At 38.5% G+C, this 19,792-nt stretch overlaps 2 protein-coding genes across 7 annotated transcripts in view; both read right to left on the reverse strand.

Moving 5' to 3' along the window:
• Positions 1 to 2,701: 2,701 nt before the first annotated feature.
• Positions 2,702 to 18,022, reverse strand: LOC102916053 (membrane-spanning 4-domains subfamily A member 12-like). Of its 6 annotated transcripts, none has more exons than XM_076560098.1 (8): positions 17,963 to 18,022; positions 17,369 to 17,564; positions 15,974 to 16,058; positions 14,205 to 14,354; positions 13,441 to 13,497; positions 9,273 to 9,389; positions 4,283 to 4,397; positions 2,702 to 2,880 (listed from the first exon to the last, which is right to left on the reverse strand). In XM_076560098.1, exons 2-7 carry the CDS (start codon positions 17,539 to 17,541, stop codon positions 4,287 to 4,289), a joined length of 693 nt encoding a protein of 230 aa, XP_076416213.1. In that variant the 5' UTR covers positions 17,542 to 17,564; positions 17,963 to 18,022; the 3' UTR covers positions 2,702 to 2,880; positions 4,283 to 4,286. The 6 variants fall into 6 exon arrangements, with proteins under 6 accessions (XP_076416213.1, XP_076416229.1, XP_042117026.1 ...); XM_076560114.1 differs by having other exon boundaries at positions 17,491 to 17,564; positions 17,963 to 17,981; XM_042261092.2 differs by lacking the exon at positions 17,963 to 18,022 and adding an exon at positions 17,671 to 17,803 and having other exon boundaries at positions 17,491 to 17,564.
• Positions 17,973 to 19,792, reverse strand: part of Ms4a13 (membrane spanning 4-domains A13) — a 35,038-nt gene continuing 33,218 nt past the window's right edge. The window contains exon 8 of the mRNA XM_076560148.1: positions 17,973 to 18,114. The gene's annotated coding sequence lies outside the window, so the exon portion shown is untranslated. The remainder of the gene's footprint in view (positions 18,115 to 19,792) is intronic.

The raw sequence follows: 19,792 nt of genomic DNA on the forward strand, positions 1-19,792 counted from the left end.
TATTCTGAGAGCTTGGAACCCATAAACTTTGCTTGTAAATTGTGCAGATACTTTGGAATAAGTAGACTTGAAATAGTAGATGTTCTTCTAAGGGTTGCCTATGTTTTTCCTGTATCATTAGTGATTATTCTCCTTGGTATAGATCCCCATAAATTTTAAAACATAACTCCATAAAAACTTGTTCATGAATATTTACGATCACATTATTCATAACAGCCTGTTTTAGTTTCATTTTGTTTGCTGTGAGAAAGGTTCCAGACAAAAGGTAACTTGGGGGAAGAAAGGGTTTATTTTCGCTTACAATTCCAAAAGGACAGAATCCATCCTGGTAGAGAAGGCATGGTAGCAGGAGCCTAAGGTCGGTCTGGAAGTCAGGAGGCAAAGAGAGATCAAGAAAAGTAGCCAGGCTGTAAAACCTCAACCCCTCCCCCCAGTGACATACTACCCCTAGCAAAGCACCTTCTCCTAAACAGCGCCACCACTGGGAACCCAGCTTTCAAACACATGAGCCTATGAGAGACATTTCACATTTAAACAACAACACAACCTCAGATGGCAACAACTGAACAATTAACAGTGAGGTTCTGGGAATGCTTCTGTCTCAGTCACCCAGTCTCTTCATATAAGATGGGGGATAACAGATGTGTGTGCTACCCATGTCTGGCTTTATGTGGGTTCTGAGGACTCAAACAAAGGTACTCACGCTTGTGTGGCAATCTACTGAGCCATTTTCTCCCCTCCCCCTATTTTTAGATGGCTTTCTATTTGTTTGAAAGGCAAATTAAAGGCCTTCACATTTTTCCATCATCTCTCTCGAGTGTATGTATTCATACATCACTCATTACTTCCTTGCTCACTAAGAATTAAGAGTTCTATTTGCTAGTGTCTACATTTCTACACAATTAAGCTCACTTCTTTCTGTGGGTTATGAACTTTATTTCATCTATTATTCCATTATCCTTCATGTATTCGACTCTTGTTCCTCATTCTGTATTTCTTCTTGCTTCTTCTGTGTATTCCACTGTCTCTCAGAACTGTGGTTTCAAGTTCACCAGGAACACAGAGTAGATGACTACTCACTGCTCATGTGAACTCCAGTTCTAAGCCATGGCAAAAAGAACATCTGTGAGCCCTTAAGTGACCAAGAGAATACAGAGTACAATGTAGAAAAAAGTATACAACATCAAGTAGTCTGCAATGGAGGAATGTTCTAAATGGTGGCACTTCTTATTCTCTTTAAGCAAATGGTGTGTGTGTGTGTGTGTGTGTGTGTGTTGGGTATACACATATATATCAGATACTCTGCTGAAGAATGCATGTCCCAAAGAAATTATTCAAGGGAAGAAAACATAGCCTACATGTACATTCCTGGAAGAAGGAATGTGTAAATGTGCTGACATAGATGCCACAGACTATCAGGCAGCATTTAAAACTCAACTGATATACAAATAGCAACATGAGTGGATTTTTAAAGCATACTACTAGGAGGAGAAAGGTACGTGTGTGTGTGTGTGTGTGTGTGTGTGTGTGTGTGTGTGTGTGTGTGTATGATCTATGTGAATTACACATATGACTATAATAAGACGCCATGGACCTTTTCTGGGGGCACTTACATATAAAATATGCATCTTTTGCACCATCCATCAGTTGTTTATGAAGACAGGGAAGTGGGAGCAGGTTATGGGGTTCAAAAAAGTAGGAAGGAGGGAAGGGGCTTTGGTTTAGGCTTTGTGTTCTCCAGTGGTCCACATGCTAATGGCTTGGTTCCAATCTGTGGTGATTGCGAGGTGGGGACCCTCTGGTTATTGTTCTCTCTCTTCCTCTCCCTTTCTTCCTCCCTCATTTTCTCTCTCTCCTCCTTTCCCTCCCTCTTTCTTCCTCTCTTCCCCATTTCCCCTCCCTCTCTCCCCTTCCTCTTCCTCTCCCCATCCCTGTCTCCCCCTCCCTCCCCCTTCCTCCTTTTCTCCCCCCTCTCCAACCCCTCTCCCTCCCTCTCCTTGGCTTCTATGATGTAAGCAGATTTGTTCTGCCACATTCTCCTCATCATGGCGCTGTTTTACCTCAACCTTAAAAGAAGTAGATCCAGCCAAATGTGGACTGCAGTCCTTGAAAGGGGAAGCCCAAACAAACTTTTCTCTTTTAGGAGTTGTTTTTCTCAGGCATTTTGTCACAGAAACAGAAAGATGACCAACACAAAAGGTGTTCACAGACACAGCAGAATATTGCTGGAAAGATAATTTATTTAAAATTCATATATAGTGAGTCAAAGAGAAAAGCTGTGGGAAAAGGAATAAAATATTGCAGAAAATGGATTTTCTAGTAAAAGGGTTCTGTGGACATTCATTTATGTAGTCTTAGTTACATAAAGATATAACTGATAGTACTATACAATCCTCAGTATAAATTATGCATCATTTAACCATAACTGGTTAGTTAGATGTTTGATGTTTAGAGATAGTCTGCCTCACTCACAATGAGGTGCTTATTATCTATCTTTTAATTATAAAATTGCTTTGAGTCAGCATTACTTCACTTCACCAATATTAGGCATAGAGTCCATGCTAGAAAATATGTGCCCATTCATGAGATTTCTTGGGCTTAGAGAAACCCTTTAACTCAGGCTGACCAGATTCAACCCCTGATTAATTTGTGACAATGAAATAAATTCATGCTGAATTTCCCACATGGAAAGACAAACATATTCATTGCTATCATTTTTAATTAATGAAATGGAGGAGAGGAAATACTGAGGCAGATAATAAAATTCCATTTCTGAGCATTCTCTTGAACAAAATGAAGTTCTTCACTCATCATTGAACTTGACTGAGGCCATGATACTTCTTTTAGCATGCGAGAAAAGGTTTGTTTTCTTCTATGAACCTGAGGTAAGACAGATGGCAGGAAATTGCTCATTAATGTGATCTGAGATAAAGAACTATGCAATTTCAGTAGCACTTTTAAAGAAATCTAAGCGGAAATAGTCTTATCATTGAGTCTTAAATAAGATCATGAGCTGTTTTTTTTTTCTCTTTCTCTTTTGTGTTGGTCCTAGAACCCAGACCCTTATAGATGCTAGCAAGGGCTTCACCTGAGATATACTTCCCAGACAAAACTTTGTTGTTTTTTAATCTTATTTTTTAAATAATTTTTTTCTCTTTTTTCTCTCCTGCTATTTCTTTCCCATCTTCCCTTTTCCTCTCCTGTATATTCTGCTCTTCTCCATTTAAAATTTATTACTACACATAGAAAACCATTTCAATTTTTGTTTTTTTCTTGTCCCTTTGTTCAAAGAATTGTGTGTTTTGCTTTTAAGTCAAGCCACATACACCTTTAAAATGATTTATATATGTGTATGAGTGTTTTGCTTGCATTGCATACCTATGCACCATGCATGTTTCTGGTACCCACAAGAGCTGGAGGAGAGTTGTTGGATTCCCTGGAACTGGAATTATAGATGCTTGTAAGCCAACATGTGGGTTCTGGGAATCAAACCTTGATCCTCTGCAAGAGCATCAAGTGCTCTTAACCATTGAGCCATTGCTCTAGTTCCAGCCATATATTTTTTTAAAGTTTATGAGTGTTATGATTTTAGATGAACTTCAATTCCATATCTCACTACATTAGATAAGGAAAATTCATTGAAAGGCAAATAGTGATCGAGATATAAGTACCCTCATAAGTACCCTCAGAGATAGCTTCTGAGGCAAGATAAAGTGGAAAATCTAAGAAAAAATTATCTGATAATGTTTTCTCCCATTTAAATTTTATCACATTAATTTCAGACAGAGATTACTTAACGAATTCTATCTACAAATTTAGATGGCACACTGAACAAAGTGTAGTTATGGAGTAAGAATCAGCGGATGAAGAAGCTGGGGTAGAGTGTTTGTGGAGGTTGGATGGTGGGAACTAGGCTCAGTTAAGTAGTGCTGAAAGTAAAAGCCAGCACCAGTGTCTCTATCACTGCACTTTATCCCAAGTTACCTACCCGACCTCTTTTCATGTGCTTCTTCTGGTTATCAGACAGAGAGCCTCACTAATGCCATGTGTCCTCTACTACCGAGCTACATCGTTAGCCCCACTCACTTCATAGAGGGTAATTTATTTAGCTTCAGTTATAGAAAGAGCTGTTTGGTGCCAAACAGTTTTGCAAAATATTTTCACCTACCTCTAGCCACAGTTTAGAGATGACACTACTTGTGCTTAATTCTCAGTTATTTGAACAGGATATATCACAGAAGTTAGTAGCTTCTGTTCACTGAAGGAAAAATGATATACTCACTGTTTTAGTCTTCTGTGAATCTTGCTCTATAGGTCCACTCAGTTACTACGGATGCCACAAGCATCTCCAAGATAGTGAACAGGAAGAGATATTCTGTAAGCATCCTACCACTTCTCTGTACCCCAAAAGAAAACATACAGTCTTTACTTAATATTTTTCTTTATTTTTGAGAATGTCATATATGTATACAATGAAATATTATCTACTCCCATTTATCCCTTCAACTCCTCTTATGCCAACCCCCAATTTCCCCTTCTAATTTTGTGTCTTTTTTGATAGTCCCTATATGCCTATATGTGGAGCCACCCACTAGATTAGTGGCCATATCCTTACAGAAGTGTGATTCTACTTCCAACAGCAATTATCTGCTTCCAATAGCTCCCTAGAAAGGGTTGGCGCCTGGTGTTCATCTACCCTGTCTATGCCAGAATTTTAGTTGGCTGGATCTTGTATAGATCTTGTGCAGGTACCACAGATGCTATGAATTCTTTATAATGACAGCCATATCATGTCCAGAAGATGTCATTTCACAGCACTTCTCCCCATCCTTCAGCTCTTACGTTCTAATTCTTCTGCATTGTTTCTTGTACCTCAGTGCTGGTGAGATGTCAAACAGACCTAACATCTACAGAACTTTCATTCAAGCACTGAACAATATGCTTTCTTTTTCTAAGCAGCCTAGAGAACTTCCTCCAAAATCTATCACATATTAAGACACAAAACAAGTTTCAACCAATATAAGAAAATTGAAATAAAATCCCATGTTCTATCTGACCACAAAGGGATAAAGCTAGATATCAACAGAAATAAAAACTTCAAGACGTATGTCAACTCATGGAGATTAAACCACATATTGTTGAATAATTGTGTCATTGAAGAAATCAAGAAGGAGGTAAAAACCATCCCTAGAATAGAATGAAAGTAAAAATATGACAGAGTGAAATCAATGGGACACAATGATGACAATCCTAAAAAGAAAGTTTACAGCACTTGGTGCCTACATCAAAAAAGTTATCTCAAGTTAACAATTCAATAATTCACCTTAAAAACTTGGAAGAAAAAAGAACAAAGCAAACTCCAAAATAGTAGCTAGGAATAACCAAAAACAGGAAATAAGGCAATAAAATCAAGGAAATAAAAGTAAACAAAAAACAATACAAAGAATCAATAAAATCGAGAGTTGGCTCTTTAAAATAAAAAGATTGACAAACCCTTAGTCAAATTAAGTAAAGGAAAGATGGAGAATACTTAATAAAACAGAAATGAAAAAAGAGACATTACAATACTTTCCACCAAAATTCAGAAACGATAAAGACATGCCTTAAGAACCTACATTTCACAAGCTTGGAAGACCTAAAGGAAATGGAGGAAAATCTAGAGGCATTCAACATATCAAAATTAAATCAAAATGAAAGAAATAGCCGGGCGGTGGTGGCGCACGCCTTTAATCCCAGCATAATTGAAACATCTCCACAACCAGAAACAAGACTGAAGAGGTAATAAAATGTCTTCTAAGAAACACCATGGATTAACTACAAAATTCTACCAGTACTTCAGAGAAGAATTAACATCAATACAACTCAAATTAATTTCATGAAATTGCAAAGGAAGGAAGGCTTCTGTGCTTGTCAGTTTTTTTTTTTTTGTCAACTAGACACAATCTCCAGATACCATATAAGGGAGGCCCTCAACTAAGAATTTCTCTGTCAGACTGGCCTGTGTCCATGTCTGTGAGGAATTGTTTTGATTGATGAGTGCTGTGGCAGGGTCCAAACCACTATGGATATCACCATCTTTAGGCAGGTGAGTGTAGGTTGTATAAGAAAGCTAGCATGGAGCAAAACAGAGAGTCTGAGAGTGAGTGAGTAAGCAGTGTTCCCCTACAGTTTCTGCATCAGTTTCTGCTTGAGTTTCTTTCCTGACTTCCCTAAGTGATGGATTGTGACCTGGAAGTGTGGGTTGAAATACACTTTTTGCTCTTATAAGTTGATTTTGGTTAGTGTTTTATTACAACAATAGAAAGCAAACTAGAGCATTTTCTAAACTCTTACTTTTTAATGGTAAAAATCACTGAGGTATAGCTGTATTGTAGGAAGGAGAAAAAAATGAAAAGATAAACAGTTGACTGTATCCTTATACCCTCAGCAGCTGAAAATTCATGCATATACTTGATCATATGATAATTAATAGTTATTGAGGATGGTGAATTGATACATTTCTGCCAAAAGTATAATGGGAATCATTATTTCCCATTAAATCATTATCAATATTTCTTCTTTGTTGTTGTGGATAGAACCAGCATATTTTCTTAAGGATAGTGAGCCTCTGGAGAAGATTAAATTGAGATACATTTACTTTTGAGGTTTGGTGTAATAGGATTTATTTAATAGGTAAGTATCTATAATGATATTTTCCCCTATTATTTAGTAAATGATACTAGAGGGGAATTGTATTTCCTATATCAATAAAATGGCCCTCTTATGTGTCACTAAATTGATTTTTATTAAGGCTCTATTTACTGTGGTGAGGTGACTTGGAATTTAGCCTTGATCAGCATAAATGCTCTTCAGGTGACTATGACTTTGAGCAAATAGCTAAACATTTTGAAGGTTGCTTCTTTATTGAGTAAGAGACACATAGGCTTCTATCTATATCCATATTTATTTATTATAAAGTTTCTCTCAAAGATACATAGAAATAAGAAAAAGGTAAAGATTAATTACAAACCCATATATACTTTGGAACTAGTCTATTAACCATAACTCTCATATGTTGAAGTAAGGAGAGCTTTCTTAGATACAAGGAAGTTAGATACAAGCAACATCCAACGGCATCAATTTAAAAAAAAAAATGTGGTTTCTAGGTATTGGTTTAAAGCCCAGATGTTTTGGCATCTGTAAAGCCCTGGGCATAGAATAGAAGGACAATAGTCCATAGACAAGAATTCAATACCATGGCTTCAAATTCTTACATAATTTGCTTAGCATCTCTCTCTTCTCTGTCTTCATCATCCTTTCTCTTCACACCAACAAACCTAAGTCACTAAGTGTGCCTATGTTCCTAGTTCCACCTACACACCACAGATACACAAACACAAACAGCCTTAAATAGTTCTGCATGGACCCTCTGACAGACAGATGTGGAAACATAAGAATGTCCATATGGCATTGTGCAAATGGAACTGAGTATAAGAGCCTTCCAAATTACGTCTACTATAGAGATGAGCTTCAGTATGTAAACCACAGCAATTTCTTTTTTTAAATTTAATTAATTTATTTTTATATCCCAACCACATTTCTTCTTACTCCTATCCTCCCTTTCTCTCACCCAACTCCACCCCCAAATCCTCTTGTCTATTTTTGTTCAGAAAGGGTCAGGCTTCCCATGGCATACCAAGTGGTGTTAAGGCTAAGCACCTCCCCTTGTATTTAGGCTGTGCAAGGTAATAAGTATGAGGAATAGGTTCCCAAGAGCCAGACAAAGCATAGGGACAGCCCCTGCTCCCATTGTTAGGAGTCCCACAAATAGATCAAGTTACACAACTGTCACATATATGTAGAGGGCTTAGGTCTGTCCAATGCAGACTCCCTAGTTGTTGGTTCAGACTCTGTGAGTTTCTTCTATGAGCCAGGTTAGTTGTTTCTGTGGGTTTTCTTGTGATGTCTTTGACCCCTCTGGCTCCTAAAATTCCCTCTCCCTCTCTTCAGCAGGATTCTCTGAACTTGGTCTAATGTTTGGCTGTGGGCCTGCATCTGTTTCCATCAGTTTCTGGATGAAGGCTCTTGACTACAGTACTTTCCTTGATCATGACCATATCGGTAATATAAATCCATATGGGTGCCATTTCATTCTTGGAAGAGGAAAGTCTTTTTTTTTTTTTTTTTTTTTTACTTTTTTTTTATTATTATTATTTTACAACACCATTCAGTTCAACATAATAGCCACAGAATCCCCTGTTCTCCCCCTCTCGCCCACCCCTCCCCCCAGCCCACCCCCTATTCCCACCTCCTCCAGATCAAGGTCTCCCCCGAGGACCGGGGTTGACCTGGTAGACTCAGTCCAGGCAGGTCCATTCCCCCCTCCCAGACCGAGCCAAGTGTCCCTGCATAAGTCCCAGGATTCAAACAGCCAACTCATGCAACGAGCCCAGGACCTGGCACCAATGCACAGCTGCCTCCCAAACAGATCAAGCCAAATGACTGTCTCACCCGTTCAGGGGGCCTGATCCAGTTGGGGGCCCCTCAGCCTTTGGTTCATAGATCCTGTGCTTCCATTCATTTGGTTATTTGTCCCGGTGCTTTATCCAACCTTGGCTTCAACAATTCTCGCTCATATAAACCCTCTTCTTACTCACTAATTAGACTCCCAGTGCTCCACCAGGGGCCCAGCCGTGGATGTCTGCCTTCACATTCCTCAGTCCTTGGATGGGGTTTATGGCACCACTATCTGGGTGTCTGGCCATCCCATCACCAGAGTAGGTCAGTTCCTGCCGTCTCGCGACCATTGCCAGCAGTCTTTTGAGGGGGTATCTTTGTGGATCTCCGTGGGCCTCCCTAGCTCTCTGCTTCCTCCCCTTCTCACCTTCTCATGTGGTCTTCATTTACCATGGTCTCCTATTCCTTGTTGGAAGAGGAAAGTCTTACTCTAGCAAATTTATTTAAAGCCTTTGGAAAACTGGTCTTAGAGATGTGAGTACCTAGGAAGAATGAGCTGCCAATCATAAATGAATCATAGCAACCAGGAGGAATCAGGATTGACTATAATGCTTCATCAATAAAAGATATGTATTAATATTTTTAAGAATTTAGTTAATCATCTAGGCTTTGAACTATAACATGTAGCTTGTATCACATTAATAGTAGGCACATATGCCCAAGAGGAAACTGATGGAGGTCTCTTGGTGATTTGACTAATACTTGAATATTTTGGTCCTCACTGAAGGCATAATTCTAAAATCATGAAGAAATTCTCTCAGAAACCCAGTACTTACATGCTGCCACAAAGGAGATTCTAAATCTGCAGTCATCATCAGTTCGATTGCTATTAAAAACACACCTATTAGTGTTGTGAAGATGCTTAAGATGTTCATTGTCATAGTCCAAATCAGCTAGAACAGATTAAAAAGTATTGTCCAGTCATTGGAAACTATTCCATATTCATTTTTGGCAAGTGTATTCTTGTAGAACTATAAAAATTCTAATTTTTATACAATAGTGAGATCACCAGAAAGGTTGTCAGAACTGCAGATTGGTTAGGCTCCTAGTAGGACCAAACAATTTGGGGGATAATAAAACTTTTGATGAGTTGTGCATGTACTTGTTTCTCTACTGGTATCTGATTGAATGCCTATTTTGTGCTGAATTAATAAAGAGACAGAAAAGAAGCAGTCTGTGCATTAGATGTTTTTCAGGCTATGGAAGAAAGTTGAATGCATATTAAATGTAAATAGAATATAGAGAATATACACATGATATTGACAATTTCACAATACCACACAGCTTTATATTACCAGATACCTACTATTCTAGGAGATTGCTATGGTTCTTGGACAGCAGGAAAGTAAAATTTAGGGAATTTTCTTGGGCATACAGGTGCTATCTAGCTCAATGTGAAGTTTTTCTTCATGATGTAGGGAGTTACATACTGTTGGAGGTCATTCCCCAGGCCACATATTTGTATCCTTGTCAGGCTACATATACTCCAGACAATTTATGCTTTATAATGTTGCTGAATAATTGTGCTTTATCCACATATGACGCCAGGGAGGTAAAACATCATTTAATATTGCTATTAAGAAGAATTATTTTCATACTTATTTCTTTGTCCATATTCACAATAATTTCTTTCCAGTTAATAAATCTAGACAGCAAGTATGACAATTTGAATGACTAGGTCTGAAACCTACCTCAAAGAACAAAGTATCTTCATGTTTAACAACTGTTATATGTTGTTTGTTGATGTCAGTTCATTTATTCTTTTGGAAAAGTTCTCCCTTACAGAAAGAAAACCAATGAAGGTTATGAAGAATTCTATCTCAAATTGCCTAGGAAACTGTCTCCATACAGGCTAGCTTTCATGGTGCTGAATGGTGTTATGCACTGTGTGTTAATGGAACAAAGATACCAACAGTCTTACTCAGCCCTGTACATTGTATGCTATAATACCAACCTGCCAGGCATATTATGCTCACTGGTGCAATAGTGGTATGTCTAGTATGGGAGTAGCCAACTGCTTTCTGATTGGTTTTGAGACCTATTCCACAGGATGAATTCCATGTCTGGTATTGTAAACTTCATTAAAAGCCTATGGCTGGGGATATCATAGGCCGTAGTGGGGAACCTACTGATTTTGTTTCTTTCATTAAATGGTTATGTTGTCAAGCTGCCTTCTAAATATTCCTATTTATACCCATAAATTGGTGCTGATTTTACCCTAGGTCAGAGAAGCTTTTTGTAGTGAGTAATGGTTAATTCAAAGAGTCATAACTGGTAAAGATGTTGAGAATAAATGGCTATGAGTTGCTCAGCCATAGATGGCTTACCTCTGCCAACCTCTTCCTACTAAGGATACTTAGGGGACATATTGGAAAAGGGAGCGGAAAGAATACAAGAGCTAGAGGATGAGGAGAGCAGAGAAATGCTGTCTTCTAGACATGACATGGATGTTGCATTGATCAACTTGGAGCACCTGTGTAAGAGCCGCATGAGAAAAAGCCAGTCAGAATTCTAAAATCAGGAGAAGGGCTCCCAAGGTTTCACACCTAGCTGAGGAGCTAGTGACAGTTGGTGGCTGCTGAGGGAGTGAGAATCACTTTTCTGTGGGGATGTGGCTTCTGGCAGATTGCCCACGCCTCAATGGATGACTTCATGCCCATGTACACACGGTCAGCACTAATTGGACTCAGGGCTATTAGTAATTATAATAATAATAATAATAATAATAATAATAATAATAATAATAATAGGACATGATGTTGGAAGGGAGATGGGTTGAGAGGGGTATCCCAGGAGGAGTCAGAGGGAGGTAGTGGGGGGTAGATATGATTAAAATACACTGTATGTGTGTATGAAAATGTCAAAGTTAACAAAAATATCACTAGACAAAACATTCATTCGTTTATTTTTATACCCTTAAAGTCCAACAATATTGTTTGGTTATTTGTAATTTAATGTATTTCACTCCTTAAAGTTGAAACATGTGCTGAAGTTTTAGTTACATGTAAAAGTGATGGTTCTAGGGCCATAATGTTTATTAGAAAAAGAGGTTTAATAAGCAACTGTATTTTAAGGTCCCTGGGAGAAGGGGTTTTACACATTGAGTTTTTCTGGCCAAAGTTATCTGAATACAACAAATAAGAACACTTGTTTGACTTCTAGTCTGGTGAGGGGTGCTACAGAAATGCCATAGGCAGCAAATACTTTGGGAAACAGTTTGGTAGTTTCTTTTAAAAAGGATAAATATCCATTACAAGAGGAACAAGAAATACGTCTGTAATAATACTTGTGGGTAAGCATTCATAGTAGCTTTATTTGAAAGGGTTCAGTACTGGGAACATTGTGATTCCCTTACCAGGTAAGTGTACCAACAAATTACCCAGACATCCAATTATTTTTTTTCTATAGCCAATTTATATTCTGTAACACTGATAAATTAGCTTACTAATTTATTCTAGATTTTTTGTAGATTTCTTTGGAAGTTGTAGGATGTTTTAGCATGTTTCTGATGTCTTCAGATGAAGCACATATTCTGACTTTTTAATCTTGAAGGTCTTTGTCTTTTTTTTCCCTTGACTTACTACACTATACAACATATAATGTTGTACACATATACACGGTTACTGGTTGGTTTAGTTTGCTTTCAGTTGCTGTGATAAATACCATGATCAAAAGCAATTTAGGGAAAAGGGCTTTATATCATCTCACAGTCCACCACAGAGGGAAGCCAAGACCAGGACTCAAAGCAGAAACATTGAGACAGGAACCATGGAGGAACACTACTGACCCGCTTACTCTCTCTGGCTTGCTCAGCTAGCTTTCTTTTACAGCCTAGACCAAATTTCACAGGAATGGCACCACCCACAGTAGACTAGGTGCTCTTACACCACTTAGCAACCAAGAAAATGCACCACAGATGTGGCCATGGGCCAATCTGATGGAACTCTTCAATCGAGGTTTTATCTTCCCAGGTAACTCCAGGCTCTGTCAAATTGACAATAAAATCTAACAAACACACTAACCTCAGAGGAAAGCATTCAGTCTCATGCTGCTATGCAGGAAAATAGATTTTTTTGAATGTCACTTTGTCAAATTGAGGAAATTCTCTTCCTAGCTTTTTGTGAGTGTTTTGTCCAAAAAATGTGAAATACATCTCTAAAATTATGTTTATATGTTATATTGCACTCTTTTTGAGAATTTTTTAATTGCGAGGGTAAATTCTATGTCATTACAATCTTCTTTGCAACTCTGTTTTTGCACACATACACATATGGTGTGTGCGTACATATGAATGTTTGTGTATGTATCTCTGTGTGTGTGTGCATGTTTGGCGTTGTGCAAATGTAGAGGTCAGAGAAAAACTTCAGGTGTCGATTCTCATCTGCTTTGAGTAGAGTCTCTTTTTCACTTTAATTGCATATGTCAGGCTAGCCAGCCTGGGGCCTTCTGAGGATGCTGTTGTCTCTGACTCCCATCTTGTTGGGAATCACTGAAATTACAGATGTATATTATTAGCATGCCCAGTGTTGATGTGGATTCTGGGGATCTGAATTCAGGTCCTTTTGCTTGCACAGAAAGTGAGCCATAACCCTGGTCCTTGCTTCTTATAGTTTGAAGTTTGGATTTGCCAAGTCTTAAGAAATAGTGCCTTTATCATCATGAAACTTGTTTGAATATGCATGTATGGCAATAATACCATTTCTGTACTTTCATTGTCTGAGATGACATAACTACTCCACCTTTCTTTGAATTGATGTTATGTTTCTCATACTTTAAATACCGCCCTCCCCACAAAGCTTCTGGGTAGATATCTAGTCACCAGAGGGCATGCTAATTCCTCATTGACTTTGTTTTTATTTTAAAATTTTTATTTATTCTTTGAAAATTTCATACTTTCACTGATAATGAAAGCTTTCTAGAGTTGTTCTGAGTCTTCTGACTTACCATGTAATTTGAAGGCCTCCTCTGTAATGCTATTGAAAAGCTTCCTGATAGGCTAAACTGGAAGCAAAGACCACATTGGTTAATGCCCAATCATTACATCCATATGTAAGCTTCAAGATCATTCTAGAATTCTGTAACATGAGGGATACCATCTTAATTCCTTAGTGGGGACTACTAAGGAAACAACTCAAGAAATAATTCAAGATTTATATTGATAGAGATGAAAGCTATGAAGGTTCTAGCCACTGTTACAACTGTAATGGGAATGGGACCCAGGGGCGCTTTGAAATGACTTTAGCATTTCACTTGTATTGGTGATTTGAATCAAACAGATTTTGTCTTCCATATATGTTCCTTGTGTTTATTATCATGGCTGCAAATGTATCAAATAGCCCCTTTACAATGTAGACTGTTATTATGAAAGAATATTATGGGTAAGAAACTAGGATTTTTTGGTAATGTATCAAGTGGCCCTTTAACAATGCAGACTGTTATTATGAAGTAATATTATAGCTAAGAAACTAGTTTTTTCTTAATGTAACAAATGTTCCTTTAGCAATGTAGAATATTATTATGAAAGAACATTGCAGGTAATAAACTAAAGGTTTAAAAAAACATTTTTCTATTGTCCTTTTAAAGGTAGATGTGGTTATGGTCTCCTAAAGAACAGGGATTGTGTATCCTTTAGGACACATTGCTTGGATCCGAATCCATGAAATGTAAGGAATACATTAGTAGTTACTATTAGAGATGAAGTTACTCACAAACAAAGAGGCCCAAAGTGAGTATCCTGAAGCGCTTATGATAGGAAGATACCCACTTGTCAGTCCAAATGCAAAACTTTGAGAAAAGAACAGGTATGTCCAGAAGTATCCCAGGCTCTGTATAATCAGGCTAGTCATTAGTTGTATAGTCTATAAGAAAAAGACACCATATTTAGTCACAGTTCCAGCTAACTCTTAAGAGGGAAACACACCTCAAGAAGGCGGCCAGAATGAAGAAGAAAGGTGTTGCTTACCACGGTAGTGATGCTTACAGAACTTTAGAATGAGGACATCAACTGTGGTATGATGTTCTGTGTATGGTTCTAGGCCATTTTGTCATGTTTTATCAACTATAATCAAGTTACAGACCTATTCTGTCACTACAGAGACATCTCAAGTTCTACCTTTTCTTGCAACTTTCCCACTAACACTTGTAACTCCTGGTGATCACTCATCTGTTTCTGGGAGCTTTTAAAATATTTATCTAATTTCTCAAAAGCTTGGGAGTCTATTAAGGCTCATCGTTTCTATTTTCACTTGATCTCTATTTGTTATTCTTCTGTGTAACTGTCCATTGAGTTCTTTTATGAACTAAAACAAAAACAAAAACAAAAACAAAAACAAAGCCAGCTGACTGAACCATGGTAGTTCACACCTGAAAGGCCCTTGATGGACTGAGGATGCAGGAGTAGTAGTCTGAGGTCCCATGTGCTACATAGACACCTTCCCAAAACACAGACAAACAACTCCTATTCCCCAAATCAGTTGACTGTATCTGTGGAATCTAGTTGTGGACTATGTGTTTTGTTCTATTTGTTTGTGTTTTCCTTATTTTAAACAAAATCACATAATCTGATGGTGGTAGGCAGACATTATCTTAAAAAAATTGACTACTTTGATTTAGTTGTTTTTGTTTCTTCTCCTTCTCACACAATCTTTGGTAATTTATAGATATTTATAGGACATTGCTAAGGTTTAATAGGAATTGTGCCAAACCTATATGCCAATTTAGGGAGAATTAACATTTTTACTATGTTGAGCTTTACAACCCATAAACATGTCTTTTTATTGATGTAACCTAATTTGTATTTTCACCAGCTTTTAGTCATTTTCAAAATGCAAGTCCTATATGGTTTCTTCAATATATATGTTTTTTCCTTTAAGGACTGATATCTTCCTCTTCATTCTTATCTTATAGAAACATAATTCACCTTGTATACTATGATGACTTTGCTTAACTTACTTCTAGATCCCCTGTACGTGTGTATGTGTGTGTGTGTTGTGTGTTTTGATTGCTTAGGATTTTTCTCACATAATTTTTAATCCTTCACATTTTACTCTTCATCTGGCCCTGTCATTCAGCAGTATGAGTGGATGGTGCAAAATTGCACAGCCAAAGTATGGAGTGCATGGGATTGCCTGGGAAAACAGTAGTGTGTCTGTCAGCTAATGTGACCAATCGCTGTTCAGAGAGCTGTGTAGTCTGCAAGCTGTTCTGGGTGTACCGACAATTTGCTCATCTCATTTAGGACATTTCATCAGCTTAGGATTGAAATAATTGATAGATGATAAAAAGAATATTTTTCTATATCCAGACTCAGTATATAGTTTGATGCCATGTCACCATTAGAAGCCATTGTAATTGATTTGCCTCCATTTGAGGAGTTCATAATAGATACAGAGGTGGTTCAGGTCTCCTCCCTCATGTGTTAAGGAGTGCCAACCCTCTCACAGTTAACTTACTCACTTGAGCAGCATTTTGTTCTTACCCCCAACAATTTCAGTTCCATTTTTATCCACAGACGATTCTGTGGCATTTCATCAAGATGTAACAGAGAGATATGAGGATATCTCCTGTGAAAAATGTGGACAAAAATCAATATAAATTGAATCAGTTAGTGACTACTATTCTTCTCTTGGGTAAGATTCTTAAGTCTGAGGGGTACTCTAATTCTACAACTGCAATTCATTTTTTAAAAGATACTTGATTGTTCCCTGACAGATGCTTTTGCACCAGACTAGAAATATCTTGACAAAACTAATGTTTACCTCTCAAGAAGTTTTGTTCATTTATCAAACTTGAGTTAGACTATGGTAAGTACCAAATGATAGCTGCTCCAATCACATCAGTCCCTCTAGCACCCACTCATATGCCCATGTTGCAGCATCAGGAAGTTTAGACCCCTAATAACTTTGATTTAGTCTATTACTCATCATTGGTGCCATCTAAGTTCAAGTCTGTCTTGGGGTGCCTGACTAGAAGGATCTGTGCCACATGTTTACACTAGGTGCAGAGAAGGCTGGGATATAGGCAGGCTTTTTAAGTTAGAACTGAGGGGGGTGTTCAGTAGGCAAGACAAGAATAACTCATCATTTCTAGCATTGACAGGGAGGGCAACGGTTCCTATTTTGTAGGAGTCATAACCCTCCCTCAGCTTCTGTATTTAATACCCATGAAAATTGTTCTTTAATTCTAGCTGGTCTGAACAAATGTGGATATCTAAGTCACTTAGTAGAGGCACAGGGAAAACTCTTTTCCTGATGATCTGGAAGAGTTTGAGTGAGAAGATGTAAAAGCTAGAAGTCATGGCATTATTAGGTTTTCCCTGTTCTAAAGGACAGAATTAGAGTGGACAAAACTTCTGGTGTGGGAAGAAGGGTATCCAGAGAAAATCAGAGATGAAAGAACAGACTATATCACCTTTTAACCATCTTTAACCTCTTAGTTCTATTATTTTGGAAGTCTGGCTGTCTATACATTATATAAACACTCATACATATTAATTTTGCTAAAACAAATAAGATATAATTTATGGTTTTTTTTTCATCCAAAAAGTTAATATATCTTTTGTGTGGCTTTCTAGTTAGACATGGCTTTGATAATCCTCCTCCCAATCCCTTCCCCCTTATCCCCCACCCCTCCCCCAGACTCTAATGTCTGACCAATCTTTTCCCTTTTCCTTCAAACACTGTGTATAGTTGCATCTAAAATTCAGCATATTGTCTTTAGATCTTTAATTTGCAAACTTCTCCTTCTCTTATATAAGCCACAAACTCTGAAGGTTTCAGTTGCCACAGTAATGGCCCAGTGACATTTGACAAGGAGAAAATACACAAAGTCATAGCAAAAAGAATTTTAGAAGACACTTGGGTTAAAAACTTACCCATTATGAGGCGACCTTTTAAAAATGTAATAAACTCCGTCAAAGGCTCTTCTCAGTGACAAGAGTCCCCTGTAGGGTTGTATTGGGGAGGAAAAAGCAGCTGGTAAAAGGCTGAAACTCACCAGGAAGTAGTATCCAACGCCAGTCATTAACGTGGTCTGTTCAAGGCTCATGAATTCCCTACTCTGTCATGATCCTAAGGGTAGAAAGGGTTTCCTTTTGGTCTGGATCTTCCTGCTCTGGGGTTCCTGTAGGCAGCACCTGCCTCAGCAGCGCTGCCACCTCCATACGTCCCTCATTACCTCTGGTGAATCCAGTGCTGCTGCGGTTGTGTCCCAGAGCAACCGCAGAGGGTGCCACGCGAGGAGGGCCACGCAGACATTAGTTCTGCGGGCCCGTGGAAGCTCCGCCCAGCCTTCAGGCCCAGAAGATACAGACGGGGTTAGGGGGTGGCACGAGCGAGAAGAGGTCTAGTGTGGAACCCTTTCCTGACCCGTGGTGGGCACATTCTAGCCACTGAACCGCAGAATGCCTGAGCCCAACTACAGGCTGATGCCCCGCTCCAAAGACTTCCCTGCCAAGCAGATGCCTTACACTGTTTTCTGGTGGACAGACAGACGCAAGTCTTTCTATCGTGAGTCGCTTCCAAGTCTAGATAGATTTAGACTCGAGAAGGAAGAGTGCTCTTGGAACCCCGAATCTGGTGGTGCTTGGGCAAGATGTATCTTCTCTGGTTCTTTGTCTTTCTGCAAAGTAGAGGTCACAGTTGTTCTGGGTACTTCCCAGATTCAGAAACGAGATTGCACAAATCTGTCATCCACCCTGGGACAAGAAACTAACTAAACTCAGTAGGCAACACAAAAAGAAGATGTGGAGGCTAGAAGGGAACTTGTTGAGAAGGGATCCAGAGGAAGATGAGAGGAATTGGTGGGGTGTGTGAAAGATGACTAAAATCCATTATATAAACATATAAAACTGTTGACCAAACAAAAATAAATTAACTATGGAAAAGGCTACTGCTGTAATCTAGTCCTAAATAATACGTATTAAAGAATCCTAACTTGCTAGTCATGTTTATGAGGCCAAGTGTCATTTATGATATGGATCCCCACCCACTGAACATTTAGTGTAAGGGTGCTGTATCTGGCACCCAGTAGGAGGGAATAAATAAATGAAAGGTCATTCATTACTCAGATTATATTGGGTCTCAAAAGCAAAGGTGATTTGCTTGCCTGCTAACTAAAGCAATGTTTCTCATGGGCCATTTATTGAGCTTCCAGTATCAGATATTTTGTGTATTATATAATTCATGGAAAAAAGTCCTGTTGAGGATAAATATGAATGACACTAATTATGTATTGGGAGTAAGAACTGGAGGAAATACAGAACATTCCTTCTCTCTGGAGTTTACTTTGTTGGAAGGATGGGGTGAGAGATGAGTTTTTTTTTTTTGTTTTTTGTTTTTTTTTTTTTTTGAGAAAGAGTTTCTCTGTGTATCCCTGGCTATCCTGGAACTCACTCTGTAGATCAGGCTGGCCTCAAACTCACAGAGATCCTCTTGCCTCTGCTTCCTGAGTGCTGAGACTAAGGTAACGAGATCAGATAAATAGAACCCAGCTTAGGAGGTAAGGAGGAGGCAGAAAGAGGTCCCTGCAGATGCCCAAACCCTAGGAAAAGTGTGAAATGATGTCTAAATCTTCGAGGAGTGTACATTTGGTCGCTGGATTTTGCAATATGGCAGTGACTGCTGTCATTGCAAAAAGTGGCCTCAGAGGACAGATGGAGACCAGACTCAACCTAGAGTGCAGTCAAGGGAAAACAAGAGGTGATAATTTGGAGATAATAACTGACTTCTGGAACTCTGGTTTTAAGGAAAGAAAGATAATCGTGTGTAGATGGAGTAGAGCAAGGGAACTGCTTTAAGATGAAACTAACAATGAGTATGTGCCGGTGGGCTGACTGTGGAGGGATGGAAGCCCAGAGCCAGTTAAGACTTCTGACTGTGACCTCTGGAACATGCCTTTTGTCATGCACAGACCCTTGTACAGTCTCAACTTTCTCATCTGATACTTTGTCTTTTTGGACCCATCACTGAGTTTGCCTCTGGGGGAACTCTTTTGCTAAAAGCTTGCTCACTTTCTAGAATCAGGAGCTCTTGGGTATGAGAATGGAGAGTGCAGGTTCTGTGAATTCTATGGAAGCTTCTAGACCCACACAACTTAACAAACAGGTAGCTATATATGGCTATGGAACATTTGTGACATTGCTGGCTTGGATTGACTTGTGTTTTAAGTACAAAATGCACAAACAATTCTGAAGACTCCATATGATTAAAGGACTATAAAGCATATCACTGATGATTTTTACTTTCACCATTTAGATGTTTTGATTTATTAAGTTAGACTATGTTATCAAAATTAAATG

This window comes from Peromyscus maniculatus, chromosome 1 (genome assembly GCF_049852395.1).
Source record: "Peromyscus maniculatus bairdii isolate BWxNUB_F1_BW_parent chromosome 1, HU_Pman_BW_mat_3.1, whole genome shotgun sequence".
Taxonomy (NCBI): domain Eukaryota; kingdom Metazoa; phylum Chordata; class Mammalia; order Rodentia; family Cricetidae; genus Peromyscus; species Peromyscus maniculatus.